General features: G+C 38.8%; 1 protein-coding gene across 1 annotated transcript in view; it reads right to left on the bottom strand.

Annotated features, from left to right (window-relative positions):
- The window catches only part of GABRA4 (gamma-aminobutyric acid type A receptor subunit alpha4), a 66863-nt gene extending 63933 nt beyond the window's left edge, over nt 1–2930 (bottom strand). The window contains exons 1-2 of the mRNA XM_010962598.3: nt 2444–2930; nt 1936–2054 (exon numbers count right to left, since the gene is read on the bottom strand). Coding sequence (XP_010960900.1) covers nt 1936–2054; nt 2444–2529 — 205 coding nt within the window. The 5' untranslated portion in view covers nt 2530–2930. The remainder of the gene's footprint in view (nt 1–1935; nt 2055–2443) is intronic.
- Nucleotides 2931–14014: the final 11084 nt, after the last annotated feature.

Raw genomic sequence — 14014 nt, 5'->3', positions numbered from 1 at the left:
CCACAAAATTATTTCTGGTCTAAAGTGATAATTTTCCAGTCACTTAGGAAAGATCATGCATTGACAAGTGATTCACTTCTGTAAGGAAGGCTTTTTTCAGAGTTGCATGAGGCAGAAGCAGTACTGAGCATCCTACCCCTGGAGAGGCAATGTGAAAAGAATCAGGAGAATCTTTCATCCTTCTCATCTGTCTTTGTCACTGTCAACATGCAAAAACTGAATTAATATCCTCAATGGCTCCTCCTAACCTTCTCAAGAAGATCCAGGGGAAAAAAATGGCTCCTGATTCCAGAAGACCTGATTCCAGCCTATCATTAGTATGATGTTCCCCTGTATATATCACCTTCTCTTCCTAGTCTTTGGTGTTCCCGTTTGTCAAATGAGAAGAACAAGACTAGACAGACTCCAAAGACTCATCCAGCTCTAACCTATTCAATCTCTTTTATTTCCAACAATTCTTTCTAACCTGGGGCCAGACATCTTCGAAAAAATGTCTAATTCTGTCCTCTTTCCCTGGAGCATCCTGTTCCCTTTTACATTCTACACTCCTCATTTTCTTAGCTCCTAATCACCCTCAATAAGAAGCTTAAATGCCTCTGTGCTTCTAATATTATGATACTCATCACAGAGTATCTGCTATCAGCCCAGCCTTCATGGGTTTGTCTTTTAAATCCACAACCTGACCTGGGTTCACATTCTGCCCATGCCACTTAATGTGTGAACTTGGACGGGTTGCTTAACTTCCCAAGCCTCAATTTCCTCATCTGTAAAAGAAGAATAGTCCTAGCCTTCCCTCCAGGTTGCTGTGAGGATTAAACAGTAATGCCTACAAAATGTCTGTAAGTGAATGTCAGTAAAGAAATACGGTATTAGTTATTATTACTACTACTTCTAGAATGTAAGCTCCTTTAAGATGGAGCCTATGTCTTGTTCAACTCATTTCCCAAGAGGAACCTAGCTCAGAGGAGTGGAAAGAACAGGGACTTGGTGAGCAGAAGACACGGGCCCACACTTTGGGTAAAGACATGGGTTCTCTCTGAATTGGACTGAAAGGGTATTTGAGGTTGAGAAAGATATCTTGAGACTTCTGTGGACTTGGAGACTCGCACAATGCTTGCCACACAGACTCTCATTACATAAGCAAAGGGACTATGAATATGAAAAAGAGCAACAGTACTGTTAGTGGATGTGCCTTTTAAAGACCCTTTATAGATATTTACTGAAGGAAGAAATAAAGCTGAAATACCTTGGACTTCAAAGTCTTAGGAGGGAAGTAAATGCCACCTCCCCACATGAAGTAAAATTTCATCCCACTGTGGAAGAGAATAGGGGAGGACTGAGTTCTCCAGCAGAGCAGGCAGCTTCGTGCCCCAGATTCACGTCCTAGGTAGAACACGGTGGAGGTTTTGGCAGAGGGACTGACAGCACATGGGAGGACAGGGGACCTCAGATCAGCTGTCTCAAGTGCAACCTGCTCTGAGCCAAGTGGCCAGGTTCCTGGGAAGTCCATTCTCAGGGCGCAGCTTTGCAGCGGGGCAGCTGAGCCCCGAGTTCCCATTTTTGACTCTACCCCTCCAACCTCCCCCGCCCAGCAGTCAGGTCCCAGGAGGTAATTAGTGTGGGGGAGAGGCGAAGCTTCTGAGGGGGCAGGGAGATGGGAAAAGACGGGTGGGGGCGGTCTTCTTGTCAGAGGTCTCATCAAGAGAGAAAGAGAGAGGGAGAGGGAGAGAAGGAGAGGAAGAGAGAGGGAGAGAGACAGAGGGAAAGAGATTGAGAAAAGAGTCAGAGGGAGAAGGAAAGGGAGGGAGAGAGAGAGAGATTGAGAGATTTTTCATTTCTGCACGCGAGGCATACCTAATGATATTCCCACAGATAGACAGGCAGATGGAGAGAGAGACAGACAGGACACACTTGCGCGTTTGAAATTGTTCATACCCCCAAATCCAGGACGAAGCCTGTTGTCATAACCATCGAGTAAACTGTCCAGGATGCGGGTAAAATTTTCCGGGCATAATTTCTCCTCCTTTTGGTTCTGTCCTGGGGATTCGTTTAAACTGCAAACGCACGAAAAAAAGGAGGAGAAGGGGGGCGGAGGGGATTATTTTAAGGATCGATCAGCAAACAGGTGGAAACAGGTTTATCTTCTAGGAAAAGAGTCTCTTGCCCCAAACTAAAGGAGGCAGGGCTGAGGGATGGGGGAGAGAGAACTGGTCAGAAAAGGCGCACCCCACCCACGCAGACCCCCAACCTCCATACTCTTCTTGGACCCGGCGCCCCTTCTGCTTTCCGCGTCTACGCGGTCAGAGCAAAGCCGGCTACGGCCCCTGACCTTACAGCGGAGACCGGAGGGTCTGGTTCGCCCTGGGAGGGGCGGGCGGCCGGAGGAGACCCAGTGCTGACCCCTTCTCCACCTCCCCCGGCCCCCAGCACCCCGGGAACTCACCAAGCCGCCAGGCACAGGAAGTGCAGGAGGGCGAAACTGACCCCGAAGGACGTCGCGATCGCGGGTACCTTCTTGGCAGAAACCATCTTTGCAACATGCCATACTTCAAGCCTGTTCACGTTTCCAGGCTCTCCAGATGCCCTGAGCAGGGTGCGAGGCGAGGGCAGAGGCTCTCGGCGGCGTGCGCACACTCGCGCTCACACTCGCCCGCGCTCAGCCAGCCCCAGCCGCGGTGGGCGCGTGTGTGCACGCGGGCCGGGGAGGCGGAACCTGCCTTTCCGCGCCCCCTCCTTTTCTCGCCGAGCTCTCGACTGTATGGAGAGCTATGTATACCGCTCACACCCTTTCGTGCCTGTACCCCGAAGCTGCCGGGGTTCACCCTGGGGCGCTGGCACCGAAAGGCTGAGTCAAGTTCTTCCCCACCTTTAACTCTGGGGAGCAGGACCCGGAGCTCCCGCCCCTCCTCGCGCTCTCGACCCCCCGCCCCAGGTGGGCCCCGGCCCGCAGCAACACTGGGCCTCCACTCCGCCCCCTCCGCCCCCTCCGCCCTCTCCGTCCCGTTGGGATTTGGATTTAACCCCTGAAGTTCCTCTCTCTTTGAGTTGTTCCAGGACCTCTTTGTATCCATTTTCAAGGCTGGAGGTGGAGAAAGGGCGAGAAGGCAGGGCTTGCAGGGGGTGGGAGTGATGGGGAGAGGGGACCAAGTCTGGACGGAAACAACCTCTGGGACTCTCCTCTTCGGATATTGGGGTACAGCGAAGGAAAGAAGATTCCTCCTGGTAAAAGGTGTTGCAACTCACTGGGCGGACTCTCTCCAAACTGTTAGGAAGTGAACTTGAGCCTAAAGATACCAAATTCCTTTACTATACCCGCCGCCGCCTGGCACCCACTTGCCCTCTGTTTTGCTGCTCCATCCCTTTCCTGGAGGGGAGAGAAGAGGTGGAGACAGGGGACATCTGCTCAAACTCACTTTCACTTCTTGCGACTTTTGATGTTCCCTCATTTCATAATAGAGGTGACTGACTTCCAGAACGCTTCAGGGAGGGGAGAAAGGAGAGGAGAGAGCAGGGAAGAGAAAGCCGTGTGTGTGTGTGTGTGTGTGTGTGTGTGTGTGTGTGTGTGTGTGTGTGTGAGAGAGAGAGAGAAATAAAAATGGAAGGGAACGCCTCTTAGTTCACTGAAGACTTGAAAGGGAACACCAGGCACTATAACTTTAGTGTTTTATTGAAAGAGATAAACGTTTCCAATAGAAATTTTTCAAACGTTAATTATTGGTTCCAAGGGGGAAAGGTGCCTTTCACATTAACAGTGATGCATACGGGAATTGTTTATATGATGGATCAATGATCTAAGTAATTTATGTAAAGTTAGGTCCTTGGAACAAGTCACCACCAATAATTATATTCTGTTTAGAACTTTGATAGTTTGTTCAAAGTTTGATGACTGGTAGATTGATTTGCTATGGAAACAATCAAACCAAGGGCGATTTTCTTTGTTTCAATCTCCTGGCTAAAATTTTCCTTGCCAAGGGGAAGCCTTTTCAGGTTGCCAAAACTGCATAATAGCCAAAGGTATGTACTCTCAGGACATTCTCTATTGCCTCCTTCATGTCATTTACTGTGTTTCATCCTATTTCCATCTGTATTATTATTCTCTTAAGGACTGTAATCTCCTTGAGGGCCTGGGCTGGGTAACTTTTGTTTATCTGAGTTTACTTTTTCTCTTATTACTGTGTAAGACACCAAGTACAAGGGCAAGAAATATTTATTGAATATCTATTGAATGAACAAGAAATATTTATTAATGAATCGCTTGTTTCCAGATCCATCTTAATCAATTTGGATTAAATTCCAGCTTACTCTCTTGGAAAAAATATGCTCCCCAAATACGCTGTTAAAGCATTTGCTCTCCTCAGATAATCCACATAAAACCTGCTAATACATTATATTATTATTATATCATAATAATATAGTAATATATTAAATAATATAGTAATATTATTTCTCCAATCTTAATGCTTTCCTACACTTTCTAAGACCTAATTCAGTATTCTCTACCTTTCCTTGTAATTTCCATTTAAAAATATATGTCAGAAAATTAAGAATAGAAAGCAATGGTCTTAGGAAAAAGAAGTTCCATATTGTTAATGACAAATTATCTTTAAAATTCCAATTTTAAGTATGTGAAACTGGTACCTTCAAAGGGACAAAAAAAAAAGTTCCTCCCTTCATACAGCTGCTTCCAATTATATTTTTGTTAACTGGTATATAGTACTTAAGATCATCTGAAGACAATAGCAGAGACATTTGTATCTCGTTTTATTTTATATCACAGTGTTTTATTTATTCTACCTTTCTATTACTTGAAGAAGTTGTATGTTAGGTTTTACTGTCTAAAATCTTTAAAATGTGTATCTATATATATCTTATGTATGTATATATATATATATCTTGTCACTATGAGTTTTAAAACAAATTCAATGTTCAAAAAAATTGCAATTACTTTAAGCTACAAATATAATTAAATATGCTGTCATTTTCAACATAAACTCGTATCCATTATGGCCCAGATTGTGAGTGAATTTTTCCTGTTTATAGCTGTGTAGAAAGTGAAGGTGTTAAAATTATACCTATAACTTCCTTCTTCACAGTTAACGTAAGTCTTTATTTGTTTATTGTTTTGTTTTGCTTTTAATGGAGGTACTGGAGATTGAACCCAGGACCTCAAGCATGCTAAGCCCACACTCTACCACTGAGCTATACCCTCCCCTGAAAGTTAACTTAAGTCTTTAATTGCTATATTCAAATGCACTACCCTCAAATATCATTATGTTAAGCCAGCAATATATTATCAATGTATCATAAGGTATACATTTGATACAAATGATACAGATCACCCTACTGCTAAAGTCTTAGGATGGGGGGGCTATAGCTAAGTGGTAAAGCACACATTTAGCGTGCACAAGGTCCTAGGTTCACTCCCCTGTACTTCCATTTAAATAAATAAAACTAATTTCCTCCCCCTCCAAAATTTTTTTTTTAAAGTAGTAAAGTCTTAGGATGGACATTTTGTCTACAATGCCTATGAAATGTCCTGAAGATTAATACAAAGTTTTGTATCCATTGTGTGTAGCTCTTCATAACTTTTCTCAGATTCTCAAAGGCTATGGACAACTAAAGTATAAACTAATGTTTTAACATAAAAGATGACATATATAATAAAACAGTCAACCAAGTAGGCAAACAAACATTTACAACTAATGTGTGACAAACATCTGTATCCTATTTAATAAAACTATCCATTGCCAATTTCTATAAACTATTATGTAAATTTCAGGTTTCCTTTGAAAGTACTCAGCCTGATTTTTGTCAGTTTATTAAATAGCCAACTAGATTGGTAGACAAAATTTTGGAGTGGTAATAAGATGAATAATTTGAAAAAGTTCAACCAGTTTCTCTTTCTTTCCATTAATTATTTCTGGTAAAATATTGAACCAATTTTAATAATTTGAAGAGGGTAATGATGTGAGTTAGTGCTTTAAATTCTGAAAGCTTGTGGTTATACACTTAGTTGAAACATTTCAGTTCTGAGAATATAGAAGCTACTGATTATCTTTACTTTTATGCATTTCTCTGTCCTATATATTTAGTATAGGTAAGAAAATTGATTTGATGCTCTCCAGTCATGGCTTTCCTTATTTATATTAAAATAATACTTCTACAAAAATTTACCTGTATGCTGGCCTGTTATTATTGTCTAGTTGTAGATTTTTATCTCTATTATTAAGAATTTCAAAACTGTCTATTGTTTTAATAGTTACAACATAAAAAATGACAAAAGCTAGAACACCTTAACAGCATTTATTTGAATAAATATTTCATAATGTTAGTTGATTACTGGTTCGAAAATAAACATTTATTTTTCTTCGCCATAGAGCTAATGCAGATTTAGTGGTTTCAGTGTGAGTACTTGAAAGAGAATAAAATTTAAGCAATATTTGTATCTTATCTGAATAATTTCTATACATGAAATTTGGAAAGTCAATTATTATAGCAAATATTTTAAATTATTAATTAAATTTTTTTTGACTGTCCATGACCAAACTGCACATTGAAGAAAGTATATCCACACTTAAGCATCTCCAAGATCCCACATTCATTTAAATTATAATATGAAATACTAGCTCTCCAATATCAGCTTTTGTTTCACTTAAGTCTAATGTTTTATAATAAGTAGAATGAATACTTTTGAAGGACTTGGAATCCAAGTAATGAATTTAATAAATACTTGTAGGCTTATTTGCAAATGACTAATAATGTGTGAAGTATTATTTTATTTGTTAGACCTTGAATTCTGAGGTAAGTCTCAAAGTAATTATAGAAGTATTACTTTATACTAGACTCCAAAGAGCCGTGATTGTTTTGCATGTGTGTGTGAATGTTCTATAAACTTTATACAAAGTACTATAAGAAGGAACATTCCCTTGATTGCATCCATGTATGCGTGTGTGTATTTTCAAAGTTTCTGAAAAAAAATACTACTATCAAGTGATAGACTTTTTTCAGCATCTAATAGTAATGAGTAACAAGGGCAACTGATGCATTACCAATAGTGCTCAAAATTAAATATATTGATAAATTTGTTGCCAAGTGCCTATCTTATGATAAATACATTGTCTTGTTTCTTCTTCATTTTTTTAGCTGAAATAGCAGAAGTTAACTTCCTCTCAATTCTGAAAACTAGAAGTCTGAGACCTAGGTGTTATTAATATTTAAATGTTTAAATTTAAATATGAATACCATCATTAATATTTAAATTCATGTTTGAATTATTTTCATTTTATCAGTTTTTTTACTAGTGATATGAAGAGACTCCTACTTCAAATATATTCATAACCAGAAGAGAAATTAAATTAGCCTAAAGAATGCACTTATTCTCACTAATCATTGTGGATAAAAGTATTTTGGCCTTTCATGTTGTTTAAATGACAAAACTCTTTGAAGAAAAGCATAATGTCAGGTATTTGTATGTCTTTTTCAGTATTTTTAAATCCTCAGTATAGAACCTAGCACACAAATCAGGTTAATACAAAGTAAATAATCAAAGTATCACAGGTGTATACTGGCTGACCATCAAACCGATGCAGCGTTTGGCACTAAATTTTCCATGCAAACCCAGGAACATGGAACATGACACAGTGGTATTATATTTGGTCCTCAGAAAACTACGAAGCCAGACTGCTCTTCATTACCATCTGGTGGCCACTGCATGGAGTGGCATCAACCATAATTTTAAAAGAGTATTAGAGGAACTGAATATCACACTTAAGAACAGAGGGAAAAAAAACCAGTATTATTGATGAATGTTGAAAATGCACAAAGATAAAGACCAAAGAGGGATTTGGGATTTTCCTTAAAATAAAAAAGTATACCATAAAAAGTAATTGGAGAAAAGTTGAATGTTTGATAACTAAGATTTATGAACAGCATAAGATATCCAAATCACTTCTATTTGTTTTACAACGGAAAAAGACAATTCAATTTTTTTTCTTTCAGAGGTAAATTAGATGCAACCATTTTTCTGGATTTAGTAACTATTTTGGTCATCCATGTATCTTTACATGCCATTTGACAAAGAAATACTCTTTTCCATTTTATTTACTTGGTAAACATTTAGATATATATATGTATATGTATGTATGTGTGTGTATGTGTGTGTGTGTGTGTATATACACATATGTGTGTGTGTGTGTGTGTGTGTGTGTGTGTGTGTGTATACACACAAATTTAGCTTAAATGGCGCCTCACTTGAGAAGTCTATCTGTGTCCTCCTGGCTAAAGAGTTGATTATCCATCCTGACAGACTGTTGTTACACATCTGCTAATCATTTACATAATAGTTTTTATTTATGATTGTCTGACTTTCTCAGGAGAGGGTATGGTGCCCTATTATCATTGTAAGACCTAGGTCCTAAGCCTTTAATATATATTCATGTAAGGAATAAATCCAGAAAATATATTATTATCTAGGAAATTTAAACCAAAGAAAAACTCTTACATTTTAGGCTTATCAGGCAGTGAAACAAGGACAGGGTGAAATTTTGGAGAAAGTAAAAGTCCAAATTGACCTTTTAAATTTTCCACTTCCATCACAGAATTACAAAGCCAAAATGGAGCCAAGAATATTACCTAGTTCTGCCACATAATTTTAAATATGAGACTGAGGCTTGGAGAATATATGACTTTCTCATATTCTGTAACAAATGACTACTAAAATCAGGATTTGAATCCTTATCTTCTGACTCTTTATCAGTGAGATTCTTATTCTACTGGTTTAATCTCTGACCTCTTTTAGGAGAAATCTTAGTTCTAGAGAACTGGACCTTAAAAACTAAACAGCCTTGTAGAGATCTGAATTCTATACTTGATCTATGACCCGACTACACATATTTACAGGCAAATTAGGAGACCATTATGTTATAGGGCAATATGATAATTCAATTGAACCATGAACAACACAGTTTGAAATACATGAATCCACTTATATGCAGATTTTTTTCAATAAACACCTTCTACAGTACCACAGGGTCCATGGTTGGTTGAATCTACGGATGTGGAACTGCTGGATAGGAAGGCTGACTATAAAGTTATCAACCAATTTCCCACTGCGTGGGGGATGCATGCCCTAAACCTCTCCACCCCACCCCCTTATTCAAGGATCAGTGGTATATTTAAATTTTTCAAAGGACTTGACTTTTGGGCCAACAGTTCTAGGAATTTATCCTAAGAAAATAGCAAGGCATACATGCCAAGATTGTAAGCAGAATGAGCAACAGGACATTGTTATTAATACTTTTGAAAAAAGGATAGATTCTCTGATATAATTTCTGGCATCTTTGGCTATTAAGGGATATACTTTAAAGGCTGAGTAGGAGGTTTTTGAGATTGTCCAAAAATACCTTGTTTTTTAACCAAACTTGTGTGATACCACTATAAAAACAGATGATACAGTCTCTCAGAATGTGTTTTTGATAAGATATGCTGGATAAAATCCAGAACCAATTTTCTTTTGTAAATGTGTATTTGATGCCATATCATCCAGGTTTTTTTCAGCCTTAGAAATCATACTTCTAGGGAAAAAAAGTTTTTGGCATTTACAGACTTAACATTTATAGTTTCCATACTTTGGCACTTCCCATGGGTGCCTGGCATGTAGTTATTTGTAATTCTGCTAAGGCATAAATACAAACAGTGGGTGCTGTGAGTCCAGGGAGCTGACAGAGCCAGTCACTTGGCTGGTCTAAGCCAAAGGCATACCTGGGCTGAGGCCAAACACAACCTAGCTTTGTAGTTCTGGGGTTAATGTTCCCACACACAGAAACTCTCCCAAGGTGATTAAAAGGAAAAAAAAAAAAAAGTGGTTCTTGGTGAATAACCATCCAGTACAATTTTAAATTAAATTTAAATCTAAATGCAGAAAAATGTAGCAAATGTGATTTGAGTAGTTTCTGAAATGGAGCCCTTTGATACTAAAAGAAACAGGAATTCAAGAGAAAGTAGTGAGGCAATGCAAATACTCAGTATTCATGAAGTAGAAACTGTCAACGGTCTATCTTAACCCACAGTCAGCTTTTTAGAAAGCTTCTGAAGATGCAGACACTAAAGATGCCTTTTTTTTTTTCAGTCACTGAACATTCTGCAAATTCACAAAAATTAGGAACCAATGGCTCTACAATGAATACTGAATCTCCTTACCTGTCTTGAAATAGGTGAGCGGCAGCATGTGGAGCTCAGTTAATAATGTCTTCATTTATTTTGCCGTCTGCTCAACTTACCCACAGCCAACTCTGTGTTCCAGCCCTTTCTAAGAATATAAAGGTTCTCTTCTTTTCCTTCCTTCTTGCTCTTTATTTTTTTATTTACTTGCAACTTGGAAATATCTGCTTTGGGGAGACTTTTGATATGTCTTTTCGAGTTCTCTAATAAAACAATAATTTCTTTTTGTTTTCCCCTTGCTTGGTATAATCAAACTATTTTTATGACTCATTTTGATGTTCTTTGAGATGGCCATGCCCTCCTCCTGGTATCTGTGTTTCTCTTTACATGTCTGCCTCAAACCTACTTCCACTCCCCCGTGTTTTCTGGGCTTTGCCTCATGTCTCATTTCTGCCAAGTGGGCTATTCTTAGCCCTTTCCGCTGGACCCCAGATGTCTCACATCTGAACATACACTATCATTTCCAGAACTGAATCAGCACTGGAGTCCATGTCTGAAATGGAATGACTGTTCGACAGATATCAAGACTCATAAGTCAGTTGAATAATAAGGCTCAAAACTAAGACATTGAACAGTGGGCATTAAAGTCTTTCCTCTACATTTTTTGATGTTTAAGATGTGATCTGATGATTATGTTACCAGAGCAACAAGCTATAATAAAATATAGTAAAAAAAAAAAAAAAAACTAACAAAGCACTTTAACAGACTAATAGAGCAGAAAGAACTTTTAAAATTATCTCAATCAAGTCCCTGTCTCCTACTCCAGTGTTCCTTTAATGATTACATAGCAATCATTTTGTTGCATACTACGGAAGGGACTATGATAAGCAGTGAAACTACCTTGTTTTGTTAGTATAAGTAACTAATCAGTTGAAATGTTGGCTCAATTCCCTGACACGGTTTATTGTGGTGAAATTATCATGCATCACCATGCTATACTTATTATGTAGCAAAGTTCTTGTTTCTTCTTCCCCAAGGCTGGAGTATTATTTTATGACCTTTTCTAATCCTGGTTCCTCCATGACTTAACTGTTTGACCTTGGGAACCTTGCTTCACTACTCTGGATTTCATTTTTATCGTTTACAAAATAGGGACAATGACAGCCTATTTTACAGAATTGTTTGCAAGGATTACGTGCGTTACTACATGTTAAAACAATTCAGAGAGTGCCTGGAACATCATGAGCACTAACAAAGTGTTAGCTGTACTAATAACTAACAAATTCAGTGTTTGAAACTGACACTAATTTTAACTCGTTGTCACTGATGGAGAGAAAGTCTTTCTACAATTAGAGGTCAAGAGCTTAAAAGTGTTGAAATATTAGGGAGTTAACACACTGGTGTGAATAAGTTTTAGTCAAAGTGAAAACGAAGGCATTAGCTTGCACTTTCAGTGGTGAATGGCGATCAAAGGTCCGTCGAAGTATGTAAGAATGAGAGGAAACGCAGCTGAGTGGAGAAAGTTTGCAAAAGAGAATGCTGGCGGCCCAGACACATCTCAGAGAATTTCCAGTTTGCTGGAGGAGGTCATGGAGAGGACGAGACCCATAGCTGACCCGGGCTCCTCACCCCCTCTCTGTCCCTGAAATGTACATTCTGCCTACTGTGCCCTCACTGGGAGCTGTTTCAGTGACACAGCCTTGAGAGAGTAAGGTGTTGTTGAGACCATTTGGAAGGAATATGTGACCGAACTCCGTTAAGACTTCTCTATAAACCTTTAAGATTCTGGAGGACGTGTGCGAAGACCTACGCATCTTGCAGCCACCGGAGTCAGCCTTTGCCCGTAAGTTCCCTTCCTTATTAATACCACCACCTACCAACATGGAGCCATCTGCCTCTTTGCTCAGTCTCTCCTTGCCCTCCTTGCCTTGTACGGGGGCCAGTTTTTGAATCAACACAATTCTGTCCATTGCTGCAGCAGGTATAAACCCAGAGGTGTGATCAGTGTACTTCTTTCATGCCTAATTGTGCAGACACACACACCGAGCTTGCCACTGTGATCCTGCCCTGGGCTGAGGGGGCTGCAGTAGGAACTCAGCACAGCCACAAATGGTCTGGGCAGCAAATACTAAGAAACCTGGAAACAAGACCGAAACAGGGCTGAGCCAAGGACATCTGCATGTGTATTGCTTGCCTGGGGCTAAAACTAAGTGCAGGACAGGGTGAGAGAAGGTCTTAGTTGGGGCCACATGGTCATGCTTGACTGGAAAGCAGAGATGTCCCAGACACCAGGGCCAGACTGTTCTCAGGGAGATCTGTTTTGGGCACACATTTGTTCTGATAACTTGTTCTGGGGTTTATGAATTTGACTAATTCCTGCTTCACTTTGTATTTTTTAAACTGTTCCAACTCTGGGGTAGCTCAAAGTTTTATAGTTTCTTAGTAAAATACATTTCTTGGTGAAAGGAAAAGACATCCCATTCTCAAGTTTCGTAATTTGTGCTTAAATCTAATTTTACATGAATATGTGCAAATTTTCTCCCCATCTATTCATGATTTATATTCTTCTCTCTAAACTCCTCCCAATCATTAAAAGTCAATTTTTTTAAAATATTTCAGAAGACAGGAAGTAAACCACCAAAAGTGACATAACAAAGACCTGTTGCTCTACACTCAGCTCTATTAAATTCTAACATTTTGTCAAGATTGAGTCAGAATTTAGTTAATAAAAACAAAACATTACAGATACAACAGGAACTTCCTGAGTACTCCACCACAACTGTTCTTCCATCTTTAAATGTAATTCTCTTTCTATGCATAATTTGTGTATTACTATTACTATTACGTATGTAGGCAAAATAAATAACGTTATTTATGATGCTTTTAATGTTTATATATATATACACGTATATATATAGTATGCAATTTGCTTTTTATATTAACATTATGTTTTGAGATTACTCATTTTTACACATTGTCATGGTAATTAACCCTAGCTTCTATAACCAACAACACACAGCATAATAAGATAAAAGTTTATTTCTCCCTCATGTAAGGTCCAACTTTGCTTACTCATGCAAAATTCTGGATAGATTTCCTCCAAGTGCTGACTCAGGATCTGAGCTTCTTCCAGCATGTGGTTCCTCTGTCTTAGACTCCTATTTTTCTATCCTCATTGAAGTGGGAGAAAGTGGAAAAGAAAGGAAAGCACGCTAGGAATGTAACCATCTTGGCCAAAAAGTAACCTGTAATATTCTTCTTAACAATCTATTGTTCTGTGCATGTCACACACATCACTCTAACTTCAAGGGAGTTAGCTGCAAAAAAACAAAACAAAACAAAACAAAACAATAAATGGTTTCAGAGCATTAATTAGAAAATGTTGCCATTAATTGCCTGCTTTAACATCTTCTGTTTATCAATATAGTATATAAGCCAAGACTAGGCATGGACTAGCTTTGCAATATGTTTACTCTTTCTGCCTAACAAGAAAATACATTAACATTTTTTTCTATTTATTCATTCAGCCCTTCTTATCTTTATTCATTCCATTTTTCATTTATCCAAGAAGTATTTTTGATCTCCTACAATGCACCAGGATTTTTTGCTATAACTATTACAGTTATTTTTGCTAGAGGACGCTACCTAGCAGGGAAAATATATGTCCAGCTAACTATAGAACTATGAGGAACATGTTTGAATAGAGGTTTTAATCAAATACTACAGCAGCTGGAGTATTAGGGAAAACTGCATCTTAACCTTCTTGAGGCTGAGATGGGCAGACAAGCCCTGTAGTGATAAAGTTCAGCATGTAAAAGTCTTGCTTCTGTTACACAGAAAATGGGAAAAGTTCAGC

Source organism: Camelus bactrianus, chromosome 2 (assembly GCF_048773025.1).
Source record: "Camelus bactrianus isolate YW-2024 breed Bactrian camel chromosome 2, ASM4877302v1, whole genome shotgun sequence".
Classification (NCBI taxonomy): Eukaryota; Metazoa; Chordata; class Mammalia; order Artiodactyla; family Camelidae; genus Camelus; species Camelus bactrianus.
This window is presented reverse-complemented; position numbering and strand designations above follow the sequence as displayed.